This window comes from Rhynchophorus ferrugineus, unplaced genomic scaffold, assembly GCF_030347505.1.
Source record: "Rhynchophorus ferrugineus isolate W39M unplaced genomic scaffold, kcgeb_rfMv2 rfM2, whole genome shotgun sequence".
NCBI classification, from domain to species: Eukaryota; Metazoa; Arthropoda; class Insecta; order Coleoptera; family Curculionidae; genus Rhynchophorus; species Rhynchophorus ferrugineus.
In genome coordinates, this window is record NW_027472581.1 from 17,487,205 (window position 1) to 17,514,057 (window position 26,853).

The following is a 26,853-nucleotide window of genomic DNA, read 5'->3' on the forward strand; positions in this document are numbered from 1 at the left end:
AAACCTTTCCAGCCGACTGTTGCGTTTTCCCATGCTTTGAAGCGGGCTCATCGTGTGCAGTTCACGCGCATGGTTGTCGATTGCACTTCGGAGTGAAGTGATGGAGCCATGTTTCATCTATTGACAAATATCGAGCCAAAAACTCGGGTTTATTACGCTTGTTCATCTTCAAACGCTGCTCCGAATCATCAAATCGTCGTTGTTTTTGGTTAAAAGTGAGCTCGCCCGGCACCGAGCACAGTTGCACAGAGCTTTCTCATACCCAAATATTCGTGAATGGTATGATGTACACGTTCAGTTGATATCTTTAGAGTGTCTGCTACTTCATTCAGTTTAAATTTACGGTTATTAAATATCATTTTGTGGAGTTTTTAAATGTGTTCGTCGGTAACAATCTCTTTTGAGAGTCTACTGTGTTCACCGTCTTCGGTGCTTCTTTCACCACGTCTACGGTTTTTGCTTCAACTGTATATTTTTCCTTCAAAAAGCAGTATTTTATCAACACGCGAAATTCCTTTTTATCCATTTTTTTTTCACAATAACAAAAGTTGCTTCACTCAAAATGCTATAATTCACAAAATAACGATCCGAAAGCTCTCAAATTTATACACGCATCTTTTGACGGTTGGGGCTAACTAAAAATTAACTAACTAAATATGGATTTAATTCTAGTAGCTCCATCTATGTCTTAGGCCGGAGACTTTCCAACTGACCTGTTACTATTCGTTTAATATCCAAACTAACTCTTTAATAGTTCCAGCAATACGGCATTAATATAAAATAACTCAAGATTTTAAATAATATATTCACTTTTCGTTTAAATATCACTTCAAATGTATCTTTGAAAATTTCTCTTCGGTTGCCAGATTTTGGTTTTAACATTGACGCGTTCGTAATTCATTTTTTAGGTACAACAGCAACAGTGCTTAACAATGTCTCTAAAGCATTTTGCACCTATGTCAATATGGTTGTAATAAAAGAGAGTTATAAAATTAGTGTAATGTTCAATGCGAAAATAAAATCTGTCTAAGTCCTGCTGGACATGATTTTAAATTTATTTTTGTGATTTTTTTATAATTGTGTTATGTTCACAAAGAAAGAGTGTAAAATCCGCCAATGAAAATGATCCCAGTCACTCTAGTAACCAGACTGGATAAGATCGAATCTCTTCTGGGATTATCTCCAAGATGGTCAGTCACCAATCGGTAGGCTTAATGCAGAAAGCTATAATTCGGAGTTCACGTTAAACAATATGTCCAGCCCAGATAAACCCTAGTTGTATGAAGACTCTAAAATATACCATTAAAAAAAGAATCATTTGTACTTTTATATAATTATCATATAGTCCATATAAGGCGTAAATTAAGGTTTGTGATTGTTTAACAATTGTGGTTGTCCTTAGTAGCCAGTCCGTAGGCTTAATGCCAAAGACTGTCGTTCGGAGCTCACCTTAAAGTGTAACAAGGTCTAGTCTTAACCCTCGTTGGTAAAAGGAGACTTTGAAATACATAAAAAAATATATTGAATGCTACGATTACAAAGCATTTGCGCGTATAGCAAAATAATGTTAGCGAAACATAATTTTCCAAAAATAAGCTTTCACAGTGTAGCCTTTTTATACGCTTTTATAGATAAATTGAATAAAAATTCAACGGATCCCGATAAAAAGCTCGTAAACTTTCAAGTTATTGTCGTTATAAAACATATATATGGAGTTTTTCTTCAAGAATTTATCACAATGTTCACACAAGAAAGAACACATAGTTGTTCGTTCTATTTTTACAGGGGTTGTTGTAGTTGTTGCTTTTAAAAGTTGAACGCTGCCGATCGGTTTAAAAATATATATAAAAAAGATCAATAATATTTTTTAAAAGGTTTTATCTTATGTAAGCTGTAAACTTTTTCAATAAGTGCTCATACATAAATATTTGAAACATATTCTCACTACTCCATTCTGCAAATATCATCACGATATTTTAATTCACATATCTAACTGATACACTTTTTACAATTAAATAGTATATTTCCATAACCACTGAAAATACAGTAATAACTAAATTAATATGTTCAATCATTTGAACAAGAAAATTTTGGAGCGTTCTTAATATGCCGTGGTATATTTGAACAGTTTATGGTTGAGAATAAGATCTGGTACTTAATCATCAGGATATACATCTATCGAGATAAAGTGTTTTTATTGAACCTGTTGATTGAAAAAGTAAACCCGAATGATTTTCATGATATAAGGGGAAGAATAGGTTAACATTGGACCCAAAGCATTTTCAAGTTTAATAAGAAAAGGCTATATGTTGATTGAAATATTTATTGATGTTCCACGATTGTACGCATTTTTTAAAGTAATAGGCTAGTAATGTTTGGAGACTAAAAGAGAGGTGTGCCCTGGTTGATATCATTTCAATCTCTCTTAAATAGTTCCGTTGTAGTTCATACCTTGACGAAATTTGTTAGAAAATATCAAAATTCCCGTAAGCCGGCTTGGTTAGCGCAGTGGCAAAGGCGACAAGACGATCAACCTACTGTTGCGATTGTCGCGGATTCGAATCCTGCTGGGACATGGTCGGAAATTTATGTTTGTGATTGTTCTAGGTAAGAGTGTAAAATCCGACAAGGAAAATGATCCCAGTCGCGTCAGCAACCAGGCTGAGTAAGACCGAATGTCTTCTGGGATTGTTTCGAAGTTGGTCACTCGCCAGTCGATAGGCTTAATGCCGAGGACCGTGGTTCAGAGCTCACGCTAAACTGTAGGTCCAGTCCAGATAAACCCATAGTTGGTAAAAGGAGACTTTAAAATATATATTTTTTAAATCCCATCCAAAAATATATTTTACCTGTTTGTTGACTTAAAATAAATAATAAATGTGGTAAGACGATAGACAAATGCACAGTGAAGGTTTATACCAAATGTAATAGAACTTGAGATATCATATTAATAGTTTTACAGACAGAAGAAAAAAAGAAAATAAAAAGTTTTTACATGTCACTAAAGTAATTATATCGTTATAATATAAAAATCGTTTCAATGGCATTTTATTATAGTTCTGAAATTGAAAATATTTTAGACTTCCTTTTATTATATTGGAACTAAGGGTTTATCTTAGAAATAACAATTTCTACAACTTTTTCCAATATGGTCACCTGTCATTTTCCATATTTTTCTGTTAATGCCATTTAATGTATATTACAGTGCTAAATCGAATGGTGGTAACATTAGTTCTTATAGAACCTTTACTAAAATATTCAAGAAGAATGTGTGTAAGATAAAGTTATGGTATAATAAATTACATTATACCGTAACTTTAACAAATTTTAATTTCTTTCAAATGTTTATCTTTAACCGAGTGACTATTAAGATATATTACGAAAAGTGAATTTTCGAAAAGTGTGTTGATTCTTGGCTTGCTTGACGCATTTTAAATACTCTATATTTGAGTGTAATTTAATAGTATTTTGTATTGTTCCAAAATACATAAATTTTCAAACTCTAATCTGCGTCCGAGAGGTAACAAATTTGTTTATTCCCTGACAAATTATCGCAAATTAGTAAGAATTATAGGATTTACAAACAATTTTATACCGAATCAAGTAGTGAGTTTTTAAGATGTGTATTGAACAATTAATTTTCGAAAAATTCTTATTTATTCTCTTAACGAAACATTAAAAAAAATTGAAGGCAATTTAATTTAGGTTTGCCTTTATTCCTTTCACACCAAAATATATACATTTACAGACTTTTATCTGTATCTAAGTGACAAAACAAGGGAATGCATAAAATCTCGTGATTCAGGTTCACACTTAGCTTTGTACGCTAGCCCAGGTGCAATAGTAATTACACCACTCTATTTAAAATTCAATAATGAGCTTAGAGAACCTATTCCAATAGATAATTTGCTAATATTATTCTTACAAGGTTTAATTTTTATTTACTATAGGTTATTTTGATTAATTGCATATATTTTGCTAGCATCAACAAAATGTTTAAAACATTGTTTGAGTGTAACTATATATAGATTCAACGTGGGACAAAAGTACCTCTACCATTGACGTAATTCCTACTGAGTTGGAATAATAGAACAGTTACTCTCAATAAATATTGTCACTATTTCTGCTCACTCTTATGGCGTGCATTTATCCATAATAATATTTGGACGTCTACACAACACAATGGTTAAAGCGAAACTGAAGTAGACTTCCCATAACAAAGATGGCGCGTAATCAAAATGGAAGCGGGACTTTTGAAAAAACCTACATATCAGTTTTAGTTTATTTGAGATTGTGTGAACAATATTCAACAATTGATAGAATAACTTATGTAATTGATGAAGCCAATGAGGGTAAAAAGGCGTATTCAGCTATATGCTTAGATGTAGCATAAGCCTTCAGTAAGCTTCGATAACTTAACAGCCTTGGTATCATAAGTTTCAGAAAATATTACCGAAGTAACAGTCATAGAAGAGGAAGTTTACTCCACAATAAATGAAATTAAAGCACTTCTACCACAAGGAAGTGTATGGAGACTAATTCTTTACCTACTCTATAGAAGTGATATACTGCAAATGAAAAATATCACGATAGCTACATTTGCTGATGATACTACGATTCTTTATGTCGATGATAATAGCAAAGAAGCCACATGAAAATTAGACTCAAACCTGGAAAATAAAAATTATCGAAAGTAAATCTGTGCATGTACAGTTGACATATGATGAAACCGCACAAGCATGATTAACAATAAATAATACAATTATTTCCTATAGCGACAACGCATCTCACATATCGTATAACGTATATCGGAATTAATCTTGATGTAAAACTTCGCTGGAAGGCACATATAAAAAAGAAATAGAAAGAACCGGAGTTATACTGATATAATACGAGCAATTATAGAAACATATACAAGTTTTCCAGAGAAAAGTCCTGAAAAGTACTGTAGACATGCCTAGATACAACAGGACTTATTACTTACACCGATATCTTCATATACAAACTTTCATCCAGAATATTAAGAGAATCGCAATTACACAAGAGAAGGTACTCCATTCTCATGTAAATATTGAAATAATACAACTCTTGACACCAGAACAATATCCGGACTCGAAAGAAGTGGGAAAAAATGTTCAGAATAAATACATGCAAGCACTTAAAAAAGCACAATAAAGACAATTTTATTATACAATTTAGAGCCATGTAATATATAGTTTCTTATAGAAAATGTTAGAAAAATTACCTTAAACTGTTTAGAAACACAAAATTTATCCAGGATTTTATATTTGTTTCTAAGTAACATAATTAAAAAAACTTTGTAATACATCACTGTCTTTAAAATTAGAACCTATCGTTCGATATCCCGCCTAACAAGGCTTTTCTAAGCAACAAGGAAAATGTCCAAAGAACGATCAAACTACCGCCATACAGTCCATTGTGCCAGTTACAAAGTTAACCCCAGTTGTAAACTATCAGCCGAAGTTTGTCACCTGTCCACCAAAAGAATTCGTTGAAAATCAATTTCGAAGTTTTATTGGACGTCGGCGTTCGAGTCGGAGCTGACGTTGCGTCCCCGAAAATGAAGAATTTCGTTATTATGTTAACTTAATACCCAGGAGAAGGTTAACGCCGACTTTTGACATGAAGAAACTGTTTTTTTTTCGGGTGACGTGAACTCGACTCTATTAAATTAACTCTGGTTTTGAGGTGGTTTAATTTTGGATTCCCATTAACTTTGTTTTCAACATTATTTTATTAAAAATATTCAGTAAATATTGTCGAATTTCAAAGGTTTATGGGAAGAAATTGTTATCCATTATGTCGGAAATTTCGAAGAGTTTATGATTATTATGAGATGATAATTTTGAGCAAAACTATTTGTGTTTTAAATATGTAGTATTGTTTAGATATGTAAATTAGTATTGTGCAGAATATATTTTTAGATCAATAGGCTTTTTTACCTATAAGCTATTGGCTCTTCAAGCACTTTGGAAGCAGCACATACTAAACCGTAATCAGATCAAATATCGACACACCTGGTATATTTTGTTATCTTAAACTATTATACATATAAATAATAAAACTATTAAGAATTAGAAAAGAAGTAAAAGAGGTATATAATAAATCTTTATCCACCTCTTTTTAGTTCTACATTTTATTATCTATTTTAGATTTTCCTCCCAGAGATTCGCTACTAAAAATTTAATTATAACCTAAAAACTTACCTTCAAAGGTAAAAAGCTGAGTTAAATAGACGATGATGGATGCGTTCGTGGATATCATATTGCTAGCATCAATCACCCATTGACATCTTATCGGTACATCGAAGGTATCTGAAAATATAGAATGGATATGACTGAATATGATCACAGATATTTCCGCATGAGCTTACAAAGAGTAATTTTTAGTTCGGCTTGTTCGGCGGAAACCTTTGATTTCTTGACAGGATATGAAGAAAGTATTAATTTAAAAGTTTAAAATCCGTAAAGGTAGTCTGATAAATTTTAATAGCAAAAATATTAAGCTTTTTATTTAGAATTGGAAATATATAAGATTGGCCTATAAATCAATTTGTAACCAACTTCATGTTGAAGCCACTTTTTTTCTCTTCTCTTATTTTTCAGAAATTGTGATATCTTCCAAGTTAGAACAAAAATATTTTCGGTGTCTAGAAAATGTCTGAATTTCTACCAAGTAAATCCATTTTACCTTTTTACTTCAATTTGAAGAAAAAGGCTGATGAATATTAATATGAATACTGGTTTCATTGTTTAAAGAGTGGTGATTTGGGCCCCGAAAACAAAGAGCCAAAATTGAAGAAAACGACTTGAAGACAGTATATATTAAAAATCATCGTGGTCTGGAGATTCGGCTACTTTCGGAACTATTCGTATATTAGTCAGCACAATCTACTCGCCGCAAGCCGAAATGCTAAAATTCGATGCTGCCAAATTTACAGCTGTATATATATATATATGTATATATATATATATATATATATATATATGTATATATAGAGAAAAAAAATTAACATCATTGAGTTTTTAGGTACCTGAGTCTTGATTTTATTAAATATGGTGGTTTTTCAAGCAACACGGAGAATATTCAAATACTTCTAACAGCGGGGACGCACGCGCTAGCGCAGTATATTCAATCTACCGGGCCACGATGATTTTTAATGAATCCTCTTGAAGACATTACTAAATAGATCCATCAATGCGCACCGCCATCGACTACAATTGATGAATATCAGTCCAGCATTACACGAAAAGTTGCCGGAATACCGACAAAGACACAACAGTGTTATTATTCAGCTTCTCAACACTCGACCACATGTTGCAAAACTAGTGAAAAGATACTTAGCAACGTTAAAATAGAAAGTGCTACCCCATCCAACTTCTGATTACTACTCATTCCAACATTTGTGTCGTGACCTATCTGAGCAGCTCTTCATTTCCTATGGACGACCAAAAATAGATAGATAGAAATAGGATACATCGTCCTTTCGAGATGCAAGCTGTAAATTGCCTTAAAGATAGGAAAATATAGCGGCTATCAATTGATGATAGTTTGTAGAGAATAAATATAAAATAAATTGCAACGATCATAACAGATATTTAAAAGCAATTTATTTTTCTTCTCAATTTATAGGCTATAATCCTAGTGTTATAGTCTCAGTGGTTTCAGATATATATTTTCAGTCAGGGGCAACTAATATTCCTTTTCTTGTGACAGATTATTGATGATAATTGCTAATTGATCGAAGCGCCTAATTTATTGAATATCCTTATCATTTATTTCAAATACAAATATTTAAAATAAAAAAAAACCTAATCAGGTCACTTGGGTATCGTTTGGAACACTTGCCGTCAACCATACAGGGTGAATTGAAAACTCCGCAAGATCCATCTATCATGTGTTTGGTAACTACTGCATGCAATTTTGAGTCAACCATGGGAAAGTGGGCGTGAAGTTGTCCTGCATAATATGTGTAGCGCCAAATGATGTCATCTGGAAACAGCTGTTATATTTCTGAATGTTGGCCAAGAAGTTCTTAGAATCATTTCCAATCCCGGAAACTAAAGAGCGTAAAGGATCTGGCGGTTAGACCAATTGTGGCAATTTTACTTTGCCTCCAGCACAACATAATCCAGTAGATTGACCACTGTATTTTAATGCCTTGCAATATTTACAAATTATTGTCATTTCCCAATTGTTACCGTTTTGTCGGCACAATAATCTATTGCTGCATGCAGCTCGCTCCAGGATCACAGGAGCGCTGGGTCTGCGGATCGCTCAACTTGTTGCATTCTAAGTCTATCTACTTCATTGTCACTCTCTAAAAAACGCAATTATGACATAGCAATACGACTATTTTCTTCTGTGCCTCTCTGGTCATCAGTGCGGTTAGCACGTGAGGTAGCTCTTCGTAAATTTGATTGACCGCGACAACCTAAGTCAGGTCGTCTTTTCCTCGGCATCGCATTGTAATTAATCAAAGTGAGAAAAATTCTCGCGCTCTTACCAGTGAAATAAATTGTAATTAATCAAAGTGAGTAAAGTTCTCCCGCACTTAGCAGTAAAGTGTAAACATCACAAAAAATCAACAAAAAAAGAGCACATAATTTGTAATGACACTATCACAAAGGATCACCGAAGTTAAGAAAGTTCTCGCAGATTGTCGGATTCGAACCTCGACATCAAAGAAAAAACAAAATTGTTGTTTTTATTGAATTTCGAGCATTGTCATATTTATTCACCTTTTAAACCTTCCTTGGAATTCCACAAATAATTCAAGACCAACATTATCCAAATTGCTCCAGCCGTTCTCGAGTTTTAGAAGAGAGATTAACGAACAACGATTAATTTAGTATCTATATATATATATATATATATATATATATATATATATATATATATATATATATATATATATATATATATATATAAATATTTATGGGTTGACCAAATACAAGAGGAAAACTAGGAATAAAGAAACAATTATTGAAAATAAGAAATGCTTCAGGGGTTCTGCTACCATGTCTAGGTGATTTGACAACTGTTCTAACCAAAGTAGAACAATAAAAGTCATTGTCCCCTTTGGCGGGATCGAACCCATGACTTCCGGGTATGAGCTAAATACACAAACCACTACATAATAGATGCAGTTGCCTGCAATATTTCTACGGATTCTTATATGATATAGTTAATCATTATATATATATACATATATATATGTATATATATATATATATATATATATATATATATATATATATATATATGTATATATAGGTTATAGATAAAATCTCTAATAGTAAAAATTAATGATCAGGGTCTTAAGTCAGTTAATGTATTCAATAAGTTCATAAAGATATATTTACTCCTGACCCTATTTAGTAATATGTATTATGAATTTTACATTAAAATTGTTAAAATACTGTATTTGGTATTTTAAATCCTTGCCAGAGAGTATATTGTAATTTGTATTTTAATTAAAACAAAGCGTGTATTTTACATACTTCTGCCATTACCGCACCATAGTTTCTTTTAACAAAAATTATAAAATAAGCAAAGTAATTAATATGATATATTCAATAATAGATATGATAATGCACGCATTTAACATAGTCCTCGACAATTCTTCGCTTAATAAATTGCGTTGCACTTTTTGAGTTTCCCATTTCGGTTTAAAGTCGCGAGTGTATTTGCCGAGGTCTTCACGAAAGTTATGAGCCACATAAAACGTTGTTATTTCAAGAAACTAATAGTTTTTTGTTGGCAAATATTTTCGAGAGCAGAAACGTTCAGATCCGCCAAGTGGGAGTAAACAAAACTTTCGAAAACGTTGGCAGGGCAATAACAAAGAGCGCAACTTTTAGCGTTCAATAAGGCTCGTAAAAAAAGTTTCAACTACGATATCAGGTAAATAAAAATTAAAAAAACAACAGCAAACGGCAGTAATACGTTATTGTTTTCTTGTATCGATAAAAACATATAAAAAGCTAAACTTATTATAATTTTTTTATGGAAACTTTATCTATCAATAACTGTAATTGAATAATGGTGTATTATAATTTTTTTATAATTTCAACAATACTTGATCTTAAATAATAAAGATATTTTAAAGCCTCCACTTTACTAATTCGAGTTTTCTTTTAATTAAGGTTAATCTAGACAGAACCTACAGCTTAATATGGGCTTCGAACCATAGTCCTCGGTTTTAAGTCAACTAACTGGCGAGTACCCGACTAAAGAGTATACAATTGGTATTGTTTTTAAATTGAATGCGTGTTTTAGTACATTTATAGGTTAGAGTTGTTTTACTATATATATATATATATATATATATATATATATATATATATATATATATATATATATATATATATATATATATATATATATATATATATATATATATATATATATATATATACATTGAGCGTTTTTCCACATTAGTATCGGTGGAGTTCTAAACGCGTTTTTATATGAAGTGGTATCCCCCGAAGGCCTAATCCACTTAATTAACAATTGTATATCAAATGTATTTTTCTTTCATTAGAGAGTATATTTATGATTTACGCTTAGTTCCTTTTTCTTTCGACGCAATGTATCGACGCAAAGTTATTATAATATTACTATATTTCCCTATAGTTTGTCCTGTTACTATCTGTATACATCTTTCTTGAAAAAACTACATTTAATCACTGCATTCTCCTTAATCATTAATAATTTGCCATATCTGCAAAACAATTAGTGTTATTTCTTTACTCATTCATGTTAACCAAACGTTCATATATATTCTGAACAATAACACATATGCTTATAAAGCTTTCACACTCTATAATACAATTCCGTACAATTAAAGTATATTAATTGTATACTGACCTTTAGTGGTTCCCTCCTTCATCACCCTGTCTTGGTTATCGTCAGAATTGAATCATAAACCAACATTCATAAAGTTTTATTCAATCACAGTCACTTTCATTTCAAACTCATATAAACCAAAGGTGATATTTTCGGCAATGCCTCTTTACATAAATCCAGACAGTTCTGGTTTGAATATCCTCTTCGACCTGAATATCTACTGTAATAAATCTTTACAATACCTCATATCAACTCAATTGGGTTAAAAATGCAGTGATAGGGAGGGGGGCATAATACTCAGTGGCCATAACATTCAGTAATCTAATCTATTATATATCTTTTCGAAGGCTTAATTTAAAGAAATTAAATTACATAAAATGCAATTAAATATTTCATTTATATTTACCGAATAATAATTTGAAATGGTTCATTCTTTAGCATGATTTTCTCGAAACTTATTTTATGTACTTTAAGCTATTCTTTAATTGCAGCCTTTGTTAATGAACTTGTTGTTGATGGATGTTCTCCACCAGTGTACTATATATATATATATATATATATATATATATATATATATATATATATATATATATATATATATATATATATATGTATATATATATTTTTTTTTTCATGATCCTTTTATTTTTTGAGATAATTTAGTGACCGTATCCGTACTAATATTCAGTGCAGCTGCAACGCCCAAAAAAGATTTTCAAGAAAAACCGCGGCGATATCAAATTTATTAAAACAAAGCGTCAAATTACGTTTGACGGTTTATGACCCGTAATTATAATATTTTGAAGAATATTCAGACAATGGCAAACGGACAACTTGTGCAGGCTTATTCCGCTACATTTTGGAAATTCTTTAACAGTATTCTATCCCTTTTTAAATAGAATAAAATGAGAAGGATAATATTGTCCGACTGTAAAACTAATTTACAACTTTAGACAGGCATATATTGACACTCGCGTCACTGTTATTTTGAATTGACTATAGTAACCTATTAATACATATTAAAATTTAACTTGCTATAACTTACAGGATGCTATATCGGATATATATTTATTTTAAGCACATTTTTTTTTAAATAAATCACTAAGTTTACCCGGCATTCGCTCTAATGCTAATAAAATAATATGCAAAATATTTTGATTAAATAATTTTGTTAGGTTATATAATAAAAAAATGCTTTATAAATACTTTAATTTTTAGTTAATTTATTAGACCCCTCTACATATAATTCATAAATTATAATTCTCTTATAATTACACCCTCTTATAATTCTCTTAAGTAAATATACCAAATTCCTTGGTCTTTTATTGGTTTATTGTTTTTTTGAAATTTTAGGTCATTATCTAGGGAATTAGATATTTAATTATCAATTTTTGTTAGTGCATTGTTGATTTTCTAACGACGTCTATATTGTTCAATTCTTCTTGTTATTTGGAATTGATTCTTCGCTAGTGCACATAGTTATTTCTTAAGTTTTAAAGTCTTCTTTTTACCAACGAGGGTTTAACTGGATTGGTCCTCGGTCCGCGGTCCATGGTCCTCAGGATTAAGCCTACCGACTGGCGACTGACCAAGAAATCATCCCAGAAGACATCCGCTTTATCGAGTTTAGTTACTGGCGTGACTTGCCCAAGAACAATGATAAAATTTAAACACAAATCTGTTAAATGTTAACATAAATTTAGGACCATGCCCCAGCAGGATTTCAACCCGTGACTATCGCAACAGTAGGATGACCATCCTACCAGCTTTACGACTGCATCAACCTAACCGGCACTAAATTATTTTGAAAATAAATTTCCACTCTTGTTCAGTATTTTAATTTAATTTTTACGTTCTAAATAATGTGTTGGTTCTAATAAAGAATTCTTTTATTGAATGGAATTTCTCTGTTCCTGAAACAAATATATTTTATTTATGATTCAAATTATTAGGTATTTTTCACACTTTCACAACACGTCGGAAAACCGTCTGAATTATTTTCACCAAGCTTAAAGAGAAACATTGCTATGTTATATGCACATTAACTAATTTTATTAAACAGATTAGATAACCAATAAAAAGTATCTTTTACGTAATTTTATAGCTCATGCAATATTTTTATTTCTAGAGATTTTTAAACTAGGTATCTTCGCAATAGTATTAAGACCAATACACCAATCGGAATTTCATCGGAACGATAGTTCAGACACGCATATATGATTAGCAAACAATTATTTCATGTATCATCTGACGTCTCTTCAAATTTGACCACTGTTACATTTTAGATCGTTTTTGGTTGTCCTAGAGTGAAAAATGATCCCAGTCACTCCAGTAACCACGCTGGTAAGAACGGATATCTTCTGGGATGATTTCTAAGTTGGTCACTCGCCAGTCCGTAGACTTAAAGGCGAGGACCGTGGTTTGGAGCCCATGTTAAACAGTAGGTCCAGTCCTGATAAGCCCTCGTTGGTAAAAAAGAGACTTTTAAATATCAAAAAAATATACCAAGAAACATATTTTATTTTATTTATTACTATTACATTTGTAATATTTTATTTACGGTAAGAAGCCTTGACTTTTACCCTATTTCTGAACATATTTTAAAGTTCCATATATTCTGGTTTGACATAGGAGAAATGGTCTGCTTCTGACAAAATTCGTCGTCAAAAAAGGCTGGTTTCCAGAAATAACGATTTTATATTGCTCATAACTAGCGTAAGAACCTCGACAAGCGTACACCGGTGCCATATGCCGCAGTAACATATATAACGCTTTCTAAATAATTAATCGAAATACTGAAAGATGTTTTCTTCTGCAGTAATAGAAGACGTATAGCAATATTATATATTTTTTCGTGTTGTGTATTTAATAATGTGATTAATTTAATTACACAGTTGATGTGAGATTTATTGTAAGATAAAACTGAACGATTGAATGCTTTAATCGATAAAGATCCATAATTTATGAAACATTGTTTTAACAGCAGATAATTAACTGTGATAAGTATGATTTAATTTCATGTTGACTATTTACTTCATTAAGCAACTAGTTACTGAAAAAATACAACGATCAATTGTCAAATGTGATTAAATATTCCGAGAATGTATATATATATATATATATATATATATATATATATATATATATACATTAATTATATACCGACCTTTAGTGGTTTCCTCTTTCATCGCCCTGTCTTGGTAATCGCCAGCATTAGATCATAATCCATCATTCATAAAGTTTTATTCAATCACTGTCACTGGTGCACACTAGTCAAGTTAATAACCAAGCTGTATATTTCCAATGTATTAAAAACTTTCTCAAGATTCTACAATTTGTCAATTTCTTCTTCAATGTATCTGATCGAGCTCACACAAACATAAGCTATTATTTTGACAAAGCTTCTTTCCACAAATCCAGATAGTTCTGGTTTGAATATCCTCCTCGATATGAATATCTATTGTAATAATTTTTTGCAATATCCCATATGAACTCAATAGGATTAAAAATACAGCGATACGGAGAAAGACGTAATACTCTATGGCCATAACATTCAGTAATCTGATCTACTATGTATCTTTTTTCAGGCTTATTTCTAAAAAAGTAAATTACATAAAATGCAATTAAATATTTCAGTTATATTTAAGGAGTAACAATTTGAAATAGCTTGTACACCAGTGTACTATATATATGGTAGATATGGTGCATTGTACATAACATTAACTAATGGCCCATTCTTTAAAAGCTGCTTTTCAAACCACTGCAAAAACAAGTTATGTTTCATTTCTCCATGGTGGTCACCCTTGAGCTTAGAGGAAAACACTAATTCTGCACCAGAAATAAAAGCATTCGTGTTTCCAGCATGAGGAACTATATGTCTGTCATGAATTATTAATAAATGTTATGACTAACAAAACCTAATCGATAGTTATTCCAACGTTTACCTTTTCCCATTAACTTTTGTTGTCTTTACACTATATTTATTATCATCTTGCCATGGGTTGCTCATGTACCAATCTGAAATATTCATGTCTCATTTAAACATATAAATTGATATAATTCTTCCTTGATTTTATTACATGTGTTTAGAAATTGTATTCTCTGGAAACAATCTATGGAAGTTCCATTAAACCCCTTCGTGGGTTATCTTTACACCACCTAAATCCTATATTATCCAACAATGTATGAACGGATATTCTGTTCTACATCTCTCAAATATTTATGGATACTTTCCAGACTAACAATTTTCTCTGAAATAATTGATTTTAATAAATTTTAGTGGACATGTTATCATCGTTCTTAGTTATTTATTTATGCAGTTTTATAGTTGTTATAGCGTTATATTTCTAACATTTATATTAGAGTTTCAGGGGACAAAGATTTATAACATAGGACACAGAGATAATTTTCCAAAAAGTCCTCTTTTTACTCAGAAAGGAGTTTTTAAACGTAAACTTAAGGTTTAAGGATTTCTTATGAGGTGCTTATGATAGAAAGCTTAACCGGAAGCTGAAACACATTAACTTATATGAATTATTCTGCCAAACTTTTCATATTTTGATCATAATTGATCATCAACAAGTTTTGATAAATTTAAATAAATAAAGTACAGTATGCAATATCACGTTTTATTTATGCAAATATGTGTGCACCAATAAATTCATTTGATGAAATATAGTAAAAAACAGCCTCATATACATTTGCTATCTCACATGTTGCTCATAAAGTTTGTTATAATAAATTTGGTATACACCGAAAACCAGTTGCAGATCCATAAACTCTCTGTTGTGATAACATTTACGCATTTGTTATTAGAAATATAATGTGTCGGGTGTTTGATATTCGTTATAGCTTGTTATTATTACTTTTCTTTGGAGTAGGAACATTTTACATGTATGTGTATACATTGTGTAGTATTGTTATTGTATAAGGAAGAAGAAAATATATTTTAATAATATTTCAATAGAGCTATACTATCACGTGTTTGAAAGGTAACAATCCATAAAAAATTTTAGATATAATACGAGTTTACAAAATCCAAAAAATAGCTTCGTTACATTCGAGAGAAAATTGTATGGAGTTTGTGGGAATATTATATAAAAGTGAGCTACATATCACAACTGAAAATTGAGATATTGGAAAGAAATTGTTAATGAGAGCTCTTTTAACCTGGTTAAATTATTAATTCAACTCTATACCTTCAACAACTAATGGAATCATTGTCAGAGATTTTAATGTATGCGTTTTACGTTTCAAACCTGGAAAGGTGAAAAAAATAGAATTTTTCTACATCCGCTTTTTCGTGTAATTTTTGAAATGGTCAGAAAAATAATTTATTCTTTTTGTTTGTTAATTTCTTAATTTATTCCTAATATTGGGTATCTAGACTAATTTTTTTTTAACAGTGGTCGATGCATTCTATAATAAATTTTTACGTAATAAAGACCAGTGATGCCGAAAATATCAATATATCGATATTTTAAAAAAAATATAATATAAATAATAAAGTATATCTAACAAATCTTTAAAATTAAGATTTTAGCACTTAATGCTAATAATAGGTTTAAGTCTTTTCAACAGGAATGTTTCAAGTACCTCAGCTATTACCTCCACTCATTAAACACATATTTCTAACAAACCCAAATATGTATCTAAAATATTATTATACTAAATTTAATACGATATTCCACTAAACTTATTTTGGCTAACACAAACAAACTTATCGTAAAGTAGCAAAAATTGAAATAATTTTTTTTTAAATAAATGTAACAAAATGGTACTGCAACAAGTAGTAATTAAGCTGTGGCTAAATATTGAACCAATTTGTTCCACTCTTTGCAGAGATCATTTCAATTCCTTTTCAATTTCTAAATCGAGTGGAACTCGCGGTGTGCTCCGCACGTTATAGCCAGCAATGAAAATAGGTGCAGCGGTAACCGTCACCATCGTCGAACGCGTCACAGTTACTATGTAAAGCAAATATAATTTCATCTATGGCGGCTTTTCAACATACTATTTAGTGATATGTTAAATAGTAATATTAATGTCGATGTCAACTAATGGTATATGTAAAATAGTTTTTAACTGTTTAAAAATAAATCTTATAAAAATTTTATAGGAAGCAATAACAGGTTAATTAAAAAATGGCCGGCCTAGCATAGTAAAACACATATTTTTGGCAAAATTAGTTTTTTTTATTCAACGTAATTCCCTTCAAGAGTGGTATACTGATTATAGCGACCCTCCAACTTTTAGATACCATTTTTGTAGTACGATTTGTCATTTTCTTCAAAATAGGTCTCAGTTTCGGTGACAACTTTCTCCCCAGCGGGCATTCTTTTGAGATCTGAGAGAATGAGAACAGGAAATAGTCGCTGGGGGCTAGATAGAGAATACGGTGGATGATTTTTGCCATCGTTTTCACTGACTTGGGACACGGTGAATTGTCTTGGTGAATCAGTACTTTCTTTTTTTTCAAATGAGGCCGCTTTTCGGCGATATCGTCCTTCAAACGGTCAAATGACGCTATGTAATAGACGCTGTTGATGGTCCTTCCTTTTTCAAGGTAGTCAATGAAAATTATTCCATGCGCATCGGAAAATATAGACGCCATAGCCTTGCCAGTCGATTGTTGCGTTTTCCCAGGCTTAGGAGCGGATTCATCGTGTGCAGTCCATTTGGATGACCGTCGATTGGACTTCGATGTGAAATGATGAAGTCATCTTTCATCCGTTGTCACATATCGATGCAAAAACTCGGGTTTATTACACTTAATCATCTTCAAACACTGCTCTGAATCAGCAACTCGTCATTGTTTTTGTTTAAAAGTGAGCTCGCGCGGCATTAACTTTGCACAGAGCTTTCTCATACCCAAATATTCGTGAATGATATGATGTACACGTTCAATTGATATTATTAGAGTGTCTTCTATTTCATTCAATTTCAATTTACGGTCATTCAAAATCATTTTGTGGATTTTTTAATGTTTTCGTTGGTAACAACCTCTTTTGGGTGTCTACTGCGTTCACCGTCTTCGGTGCTCATTTCACACGTCTAAACTTAGCATACCAATCCTTGATGGCTGATTTTCCTGGGACAGTGTCCGGAAACTCGGCATCAAGCCAAGTTTTTGCTCCAACTGGTATTTTTTCCCTTCAAAAAGCAATATTTTATCAACACGCGAAATTCGTTTATATCCATTTTTTTCACAATAACAAAAGTTGCTTCACTCAAAATGCTATAATTCACAAACTAATGATCCGGCAGCTGTCAAATTTATACACGCATCTATTGACGGTTAAGGTTAACTAAAAAACATATGGATTTAATTCTAGTAGCGCCATATATGTATCAGGTCGAGGATTTTTTAATTGACCTGTTTTACCAAAATCGATTTGTGGTTTCAATCTCCACTTTGTTAGAATCGCGCTATATCCGTTATATAATGAGTAGTACCAGAATGCGCGAGGATTCCTTTGTTTGACTCCTGTGAGTGCCGTAAAATCAAATTCAAATATATATTGATCAGCCATACCTATTGCTGAAAATATAACTGTTAAACGGCATAATCTAAACAATTTTAGTGTAAGTGTTGTGAGTTATTCAATGTATAGAGAGAACTAATCATAGAATGCTCTCTATATTAATTGAATGCTAATTACATTTTCACTTTCATAATTTTATTATCTGATTTGAAAAAATCTGCTTTCGAAGCATCGTTCATCACACACTTTTTGTAAATATTGGCGATTTTGATGTCAATTACATAGAAAGTTCTTAAGAATCAAAAATGTTCAAACACAGTGAATAGCAAGACCCAAGAGAAAAAAAATTACTTCACAAATCTTCCGAAAATGCTGTTTCAAGTATCCAAAGTTATGAACTGGTCCAAGAGAGCCATCCAGATTGACACAAAAGCGGAATATTCATGGCCATAGGTCTTGTTGCGCATATGATGGAATCAAGTAATGTGTTGTGTATTAGAAACTACTAAAACTGAATGAAACTTTCAATGCAGATAATGTAGACGTAAAATGAACAAATTGAGCGCAAAGTCATCTTCTTGCAACACTTTACAATAGCTGAGAGCTGAAGTGCTGGGGGGCACACTGTCTAAGTTCGAATGGGAAGTCCGCCAAACCCAGCGTATTCACTAGATATATTGCCTTTTTAATACCACTACATATTGCTGCAGCATGGCTTGACAGGCATCCGGCTTCGAAATATTTAAGTTAGGTGAATGGATGATTGAATCATTGACAAACTAAAATCGCCGTTTCGACTCGGTATTGCCATGTTGCTAAATTGATGGAAAAAGGTTAAAAAGATGGAAAATATTTTGTTTAATATATATTGTACCAAATTTTCTTAATAAATATCTTTAAAAAGTAAAAATAAATCAAAATAGATGTAGGAATATAATACTTGTGATCATTTATAATCAACAAAACAACATTTCGCAAGGAAAACCCATCTTAGTAGGTTTGACTATTTTTTTTAACTACTTGTTTGAATCGACCGGTTTCATTCGTGACTAATTTATTCGATGTCTTTATACTGACCAGTATTTATTGTTCTGGATAGGCTGTTCTAGCCATAAAATTGAAAGTGTGTTGTTTTTATGTTGGTAATATTTATATTGTATATTATTATACCCGCATATAGGAACTTCATCTTTCATTATTATTTATTAATCAAATAGAGTAAAAATAGTACAATTTTGATTGATAAATAGTAAAATAATTTTGGCCATGTTTTTTTTATCTTGAGAACTATTAAGTAATGCTCTTTTTGAGTGACTTTTTCAATTTTCTAAGTTTCAGGCCTTTCCAATTTTTAAAACTTGTTTCACTGAAATTTCAAGGAACAATAACTTATTCTTATAACTATAACATATAATTGACATATATTAACATATATTAACGATAAATAAAATAACTTCCTTATTTAGGAAGGGTGTCATAGTTATATACTTGATAAAGATTATTATATTAGACATACAAATAGAAGTTCAAAGAATATTAAAATATGATATTAAAATTATTTGGGAAGCATTATAAAATAAGAATAATTTTACATCACTCAAAATGAGCCTTAAACCTTGCAACATAATATAATTCACGGTTTATGTCTTTTTTTTCTTTTTAAAATGTATACGAAATGAAATACGTACAACTCCGGCTTATACACGGTTGAAAATTACCAAAAATACCGGTAAGGACACATTGGCATGAAATAGAAATGTCACTAATATCACTGTTACTTTCCAAGTATTAAAATACGATGAAACATTTTTGGGATCATTATTTCATTCCTTTTTTTATAAATTCAAAGTAACACTATAATGTAGAATTAAATATACACTGTGACTTTTAAACAATTATCTTCTCTTATATTGAAGAAATTCATATATCTCCTTCTTATGATTTTTGTATCTGAAATATTAAGAACTATTTTCATTTTGTATATATTTCATTATTTTTCTCGACTATAGACTAGTTCGACTATTTTACAACTATCGACTGTTCCGACTAGTATGAATTAAGTCATATACATGGATCTAATAAAATAAATACGAATAAGCAAATAAAGTTACCACTTAATGTTTTTAATTATTTCATAAAGGATTTTATAGATAGTTTAATAATATCATGTATCCAAATGTATAGCAGAAATAATATTTGAATGTTTCGTTCTATTGCAGACTAAAAAAATACAGCCGAAAATTGAAAAATGTTTCGATGCAAAATCCACAGCTGAGCTGCTTGCTTTGAATATATATATTTCATACAATGAATTGAGGCACAATGAGGAAACTCAGTGCGGTTTTTCCGCTGAAATTGTTTTCATTCCTCGATATTTTCATTCAATTACCGACTGAATGAATTATTTTGAACAGCAAAGCAACATTTACGAGAAAAAGAAATATCCTAATATATAATTTATGAAAAAGTGACATCTTAAAAAGATTGACTAGTTAAATATTATTCCATACCGTATACTCGAACAAACGATATGAATATTCTAAATAACTTTCCTTTCGATTTTAAGCGTATGACTATCACTACCATATTTAAAATAACAGTGAACCCACGTCATCAAAATGTTTAATATAATACCTATTGCAGTTTGTAAATTCATTTGAATGTCAGACAATATATTCCTTTCCATATTACTTTAGTTAAAAAGAGACAAAATGCTGGCTGATAAATCCAAGCATGTAACCGAATTAAGTTATGAAAGTCGTCCAGTTATTGCACAAAGGCTTCTGAAAGTTTCTTTAAAATATTAGAAATAATAATTAGAGGTTGTAAATAGGCAAACGTTGTCTCTAACCTGTGGCTTGTATTTACACATTTCAAATCGTTACTCATTATTGCTCTGATTAACTATGCCGAAGACAATAAATAGTTAATTAGAAACAAATTACGTCTCTGTCAATAACTTCGAACAGGAATGACATGACATGTATTGATAACTATTAAATATTAATTTACTGGAGTTTATATTGAATATATTTTAATTGTGTTGCACCTGCACTGAAAATTAGAACTTTCTAAATGAGGAAATTTCTAAAAAAAAGAAAAATAATATATTTTGGATTCACCGGACAGAAATAATCTCATAACATTGATGTTAGTTCTATACAAGATTGCATTTATAAAATGTATAATAACAGTAAGTAGTTTATTCAATATCAACATAGTTTAATACAATTTTTTATTGTTAATGTTACTCTAGAGATATCCATAATGTAAGTTATCCTTTCATACAACGTTAGGAAATATAGAATCTAAATAGTATAAAGATAAGTCACGAAGAGTACTAACGGAACTTCAAGCCATAATTTTAAAAGAATACAATTTTTAAAATCATATAATAAAACTAAGAAAATTTGCATAGACATGGATATTTTAAAGTGAAACATTAAGCCACCGTTGGTTAGACGCTAATAAAAAGAACGAAGAAAACAAACATGTATCGAGTGTAAAAAGTAAATGCTGGAATAACCTTTGATTAGGTTTTGTTAATCATAATTTTTTTTTAGTAATTCATGTAGATATATTGTTCTTTGTGTTAGAAACAGGAATTGCAGGGACCATTTTGTTTTGGTTTTAAAATTCGGTGCCAAAAACTAGGAAGAATCGTCAGTTATTTTTATGGAAAATGCACCACACTATAGCACACCAGTGGAAAAAATCTCAAGTAGAGGACGGGCAAAGGCTGAAATTATGGAAGCCATTCCATCACATAAATTAGGTTTTGAAAATACTGTGTTAGAGAGATGGAGAGATGTATTTTAAATTGTTATTTTGTAAATATAAATTAAATGTAATGTAATTTACCTTTTTATAAATACGCCTGAATAAAGATACAGTAAATCAGCTAGTTCAACAATATGGCCACAGTGTGTAACGCCTATCTGCATCTATCACTGCATATTCAATCATATCGAGTTGTTATGGAATGTGGTAAAGAATTAATACAATAGACATGCAAGTCGAGATATCTGGATAGGCTGGTAACTGTTTGGATATATGGACCTTCCGATTGTGGACTTGAAAGTTATATATGATAGAATTGTGAAAAAGGTTTATATAGGAAATCAACAGTGTAGATATTGACTTAGAAAGTGATAGTGACTGAATAACAATTTTTAGATTAGGAATTATGATTCAATGCTGACAATTACAAAGACAGGGTGATAAGAACGAAAGCAACCAAAGGCGAGTATATAATTAATATTAGGATAATCGTAGAAAATCGTATTGTAGTGTATGAAAGATTTATGTGTCTAGATGTGTGTTTCATTGTTCAGAATATACATGAAAATTTGGTTAAAATAATTGAGGATAGAATAAATACTAACAGGTTTATTGAAAAGTCCCTGGACTATCATAGTAAAACATATTTATTTGGCAAAATCAGTTTTTTTTATTCAACACAATTCCCTTCAAGGGTGATACACTGTGATACACTCCAGCTGTGTTTCAAAATAGGCCTCACTTTCGGTGATCACTTCTTCATTTGGCGAAATTTCTTCCCAGCGAGCATTATTTTGAGATCTAAGAACAGGAAGTAGTCGCTGGGGGCCAGATCTGGAGAATACGGCAAATGGATAAATTTATGCCATCGTTTTCACTAACTTGTGACACGGTGTATTGTCTTGGTGAAGCAGCATTTTCTTGTTCTTCAAATACGTCCGTTTTTTGGCGATTTCGTCCTTCAAACAGCCCAATAACACTATGCAACAGTCGCTGTTGATGGTCCTTCCTTTTTCAAGGCAGTCTATGAAAATTATTCCATGCGCATCCCAAAATACATACGCCATAACCTTGACAGCCAATACCAAACCTTGATGGCTGATTTTCCTGGGGCAGTGTCCGAAAATGCTTCAATTGTCCGAAAATGCTCCAATAAAAGCAAAGTACAGTACTTGGATATATAATTCTCAGTTAGATAGAGTATTAGGTCATAGGTGGTTTAGAAAAGGGTTTAAGGTAAATATAATAAAACAACTCTAACCTACAAACTATTGTGCTCTGTAACATATGCATTTTAGGTATAATGTTAAAATACATTATATTTTATTTAAAAAAATTTATGTTGTTATATATCAAAGTCCAAATAAACAAAATAAAATCAAGGTTAAATGCGACAACACTGCGACAGTTTGACGTCATAAATTTAGATGACATGAGTTTACTGTTATTTTGGATATATTATTAGCAGTTGCACGTAGCATGTTCGGCAGTTGGCAGTGTTTTCCCTCTGGAGAAAGGTCCAAAACTATTGTGAATTACAAAGTATTCGAACAAAACTTGACCGTACAGTAGAGGGAAGATTTTGTATCAGTCTCTTCCTTAGTATACCCGTGTGAACTCCAACTTGTCTCAATATATCAGTTGTCATCCCTGGAAAAGCTATTAGAATACTGTTAAATTTAGTTAAATATAAACGCGAGGTAAACAAACAGTCATTTCACCGACTGGAAAATAAAATAATTGAGAGCAAGCACAGCAATAAAAACAATAAACGTCAAACATATTTTGCTATTTTACGATTATTACTATTATCTACTAGCCAGACAAATAGGTCGGAGAGCAAACGCATTAAGCGTATTTTTCGAGACATGCCCTTTAAATTTGCCTTTTAAGCGTTCGACTTGGCCGTTTTTTCGGTAAGCTCTCGAAGCTAAATGTCTCTTTACGTAGGCAATTTATAATCAAGGTTCAAAAGCTAGCCTATTAAACTCCCAAACAAACTTTTGTTATGTAAAATCAATATTTTGGGCAACAAAGAACGCGCGGGACTCTTTGCCCTTTTCCAACGAGCTTAATTCGTCGTTTTTTCCGCTTTTGGGTATAATAATGACCCATTATATTATTAATGTACATTTTAATAACCCGGAAATTATATTTAATTAAATACTCCATTAATATCTTACTACGTTTAGTCTTAAGATAAACGACTTAATGTTAATGATGATGATTTCATAATCATAAATTACTATTATTTTATAATAATTTGCTGACTTTAGAAACTATTTTTTTGAGAAAATTGGCACATTTTTTATAACTTTTTCCCATCTGTCTGTCAACATGGGTTCGTTTATCATCGATGCATATCGCGCTTATCAATGATCTCAAGTTATATCTGGTGAGTATGTTGGGTACAATAACAATTTCCATTCGAGCTGTAACAGTTTACCTATAATTCTGCTAGCCGCTGTTGTTGTTTTCTTTTGAAATCACGTCATTGAATTTATTCAATTGTCGTTGGTACACGTATGCAGTAACAGTTTTATTAGGTTTTAGCAGCTCGCAATACACCACATCTTGCTTATACCACTATAAGAGCAATATCTTGTGGCAACGAATATGCTTCGGTGTCGATGTGAATGACTTTTCCATGACTTTTGCCCTTTAGATTGTCGGAGGAGATCAGCTTTTTGACACCAGTGTGACACAGAGAACTATCCTTTTTTGTTGAAAAGGTTCAGCCAAATTTTCAGCCAATACTTGTGGTTTTCCAACGCATGTAAACATTGGTAATATTGATTTATTAACTGCTAAACTATGTGGTATCTTCGCACAATGAGTCTTGTACTTCAATATCTTCCATTTTTTTATCCTACTTTTTTAGGTTGTTCTTTTCTAATGACATTAAAGATTAAGATTGAGATTGCATAGCAATACAGTTTGTATGACTTGTACTGTAGATTGCATAACCACTCGGTTTATAAAATTTGCCATACTACAAATTGAATAACGATCTAGGTTGTACAACTTGTACTACTAATTGAGTAGCTGCATGGATTGTACAACTTGTCGCATTACAGACTCTTTATATAACTATACAACTAGTCGTTCTACGGAGTTAATTGTTAGAAAGTTGCAAATTTGGCAACTCTGGCTGATAAATATATTGAAATAAATAAAATTAATCGAAACCTTTTTTCAAATAGTTTTTCATATATGGTGGAACTGTATTTTAAAGCAAAACATATATATTACTTAGGAGAAGTTACAGTATGAAGGAAGTATTGGAGGCAATATAAAGTGTTTGTTGTGAACACAAAATATTTGTTTTCTTCATGGTTTTGTACAAAAAGCAGAAACATTGGTCAATTTTTTACTTGTTTTGATTATTATCTACTGTTAAATCGAATCATAAACTGGATTATGAAGATGGACGGCAAATAGAATTAGCATGAAGTTTAAAGAGAAGAAATTCAAAAATATAGATTTTAAACTCCTTTCTGCATGCCGTTCAAACTAAACGTACTACTGAGATAATAAAATATCAGCTTCTTCTAGTTAATACTGAAAAATAATGCAATAACTCAGTTAAGTTAATAAAATAATAAATTAGTATGTGTTATATTCCGTATTAAACTAATTTGTCATATATTATAAAGCGGTGTTAAGTCAATAACTTAATAAGTAAATTCATGTTTGATGTCCTGTGCAGAGAGCTGCAGATAATAAAACAGAGTTTCAAACTAAATTTTGCATAAAGTTCTATTAAATCCATCCAATCGATCTAGTTGCTGAAGTTGCTAAGGCATAACTGATCTTCCACTAAGAACAACGTTGTGTTCACTAAAGTTGGTTATATAATCATGCGACGAATTTATTGTCTGCTAAGAACTTTGATTATGTAAAATAGATTGTTCAATTACTTTTCAACAGTTCGCGGATATTTATAGGAAACAAAATTTAGTCTGAAAATTAGAACATTTCAGAACAACTTTCCTCAACTTCAATATAATTATGTATCACTGCAATTTTTTAAACAAACAGGTCTACAAAATATCCCTAATATAATATCTTCGTTTGGTGAAAAATGCTTTTATTTTTCTTTACGAATTTTTAAGTCCAACTGGCTTAAAGTACTACAAGAGTAATCTGATCTTATTGATTTAACAGCTTGGAGATAATCAACGAACAAAATTACTTATGTCTCTCAACTGGTGCTTGTTGGTCTTCAACGCCTTGTTGGTCGATTTGGGATAACTAACTTACTCTGAAGCTGAAAAGTCAGGCCAATTTCACTTTGTGGGCATGGTGGTAGATCTAAAGTTCAAGCCGATCAAACAGCGTGCTAAAATATTTTCGTAAGGAAATTAAGACATTCGCAACAATACTTGCAAAACGTCTCCACTCACATATTAACGCCGGAACAAGTGCAGGATCTCTTGGTTAACAGTAAACCAGGGTATAGTTTCAAGAAAACTCAACTATTTAATTTTGTATGGTTGTGTAAAAAGTGTAAGAAATGGTAAAATCACTGAAGGATATTCCTGATTTTTATTTTACTTTATTTTCCTAGAGACTGAGTAAGTGCCAATGTTTTAAGTCAGTATAAAGATAACTTATAAGCTAGTTGGCAACGACCAGTAATAATATATTAATTAAAAAAAAATCATATAATTCAAGAATATATAATAGGGTGGGACTTTCTAGTCTAGCGGTTTCA

General features: G+C 31.3%; 1 protein-coding gene and 1 long non-coding RNA gene across 2 annotated transcripts in view; one reads left to right on the forward strand and one right to left on the reverse strand.

The window, feature by feature from the left end:
* Positions 1 to 26,853, reverse strand: part of LOC143190012 (uncharacterized) — a 302,059-nt gene that overhangs the window by 258,550 nt on the left and 16,656 nt on the right. Inside the window, exon 2 of the mRNA XM_076394062.1 lies at positions 6,228 to 6,335. Coding sequence (XP_076250177.1) covers positions 6,228 to 6,335 — 108 coding nt within the window. The remainder of the gene's footprint in view (positions 1 to 6,227; positions 6,336 to 26,853) is intronic.
* Positions 21,496 to 21,856, forward strand: LOC143190933 (uncharacterized). Its single transcript, XR_013004352.1, has 2 exons — positions 21,496 to 21,549; positions 21,613 to 21,856. It is a non-coding gene; the product is annotated as an uncharacterized LOC143190933 (long non-coding RNA).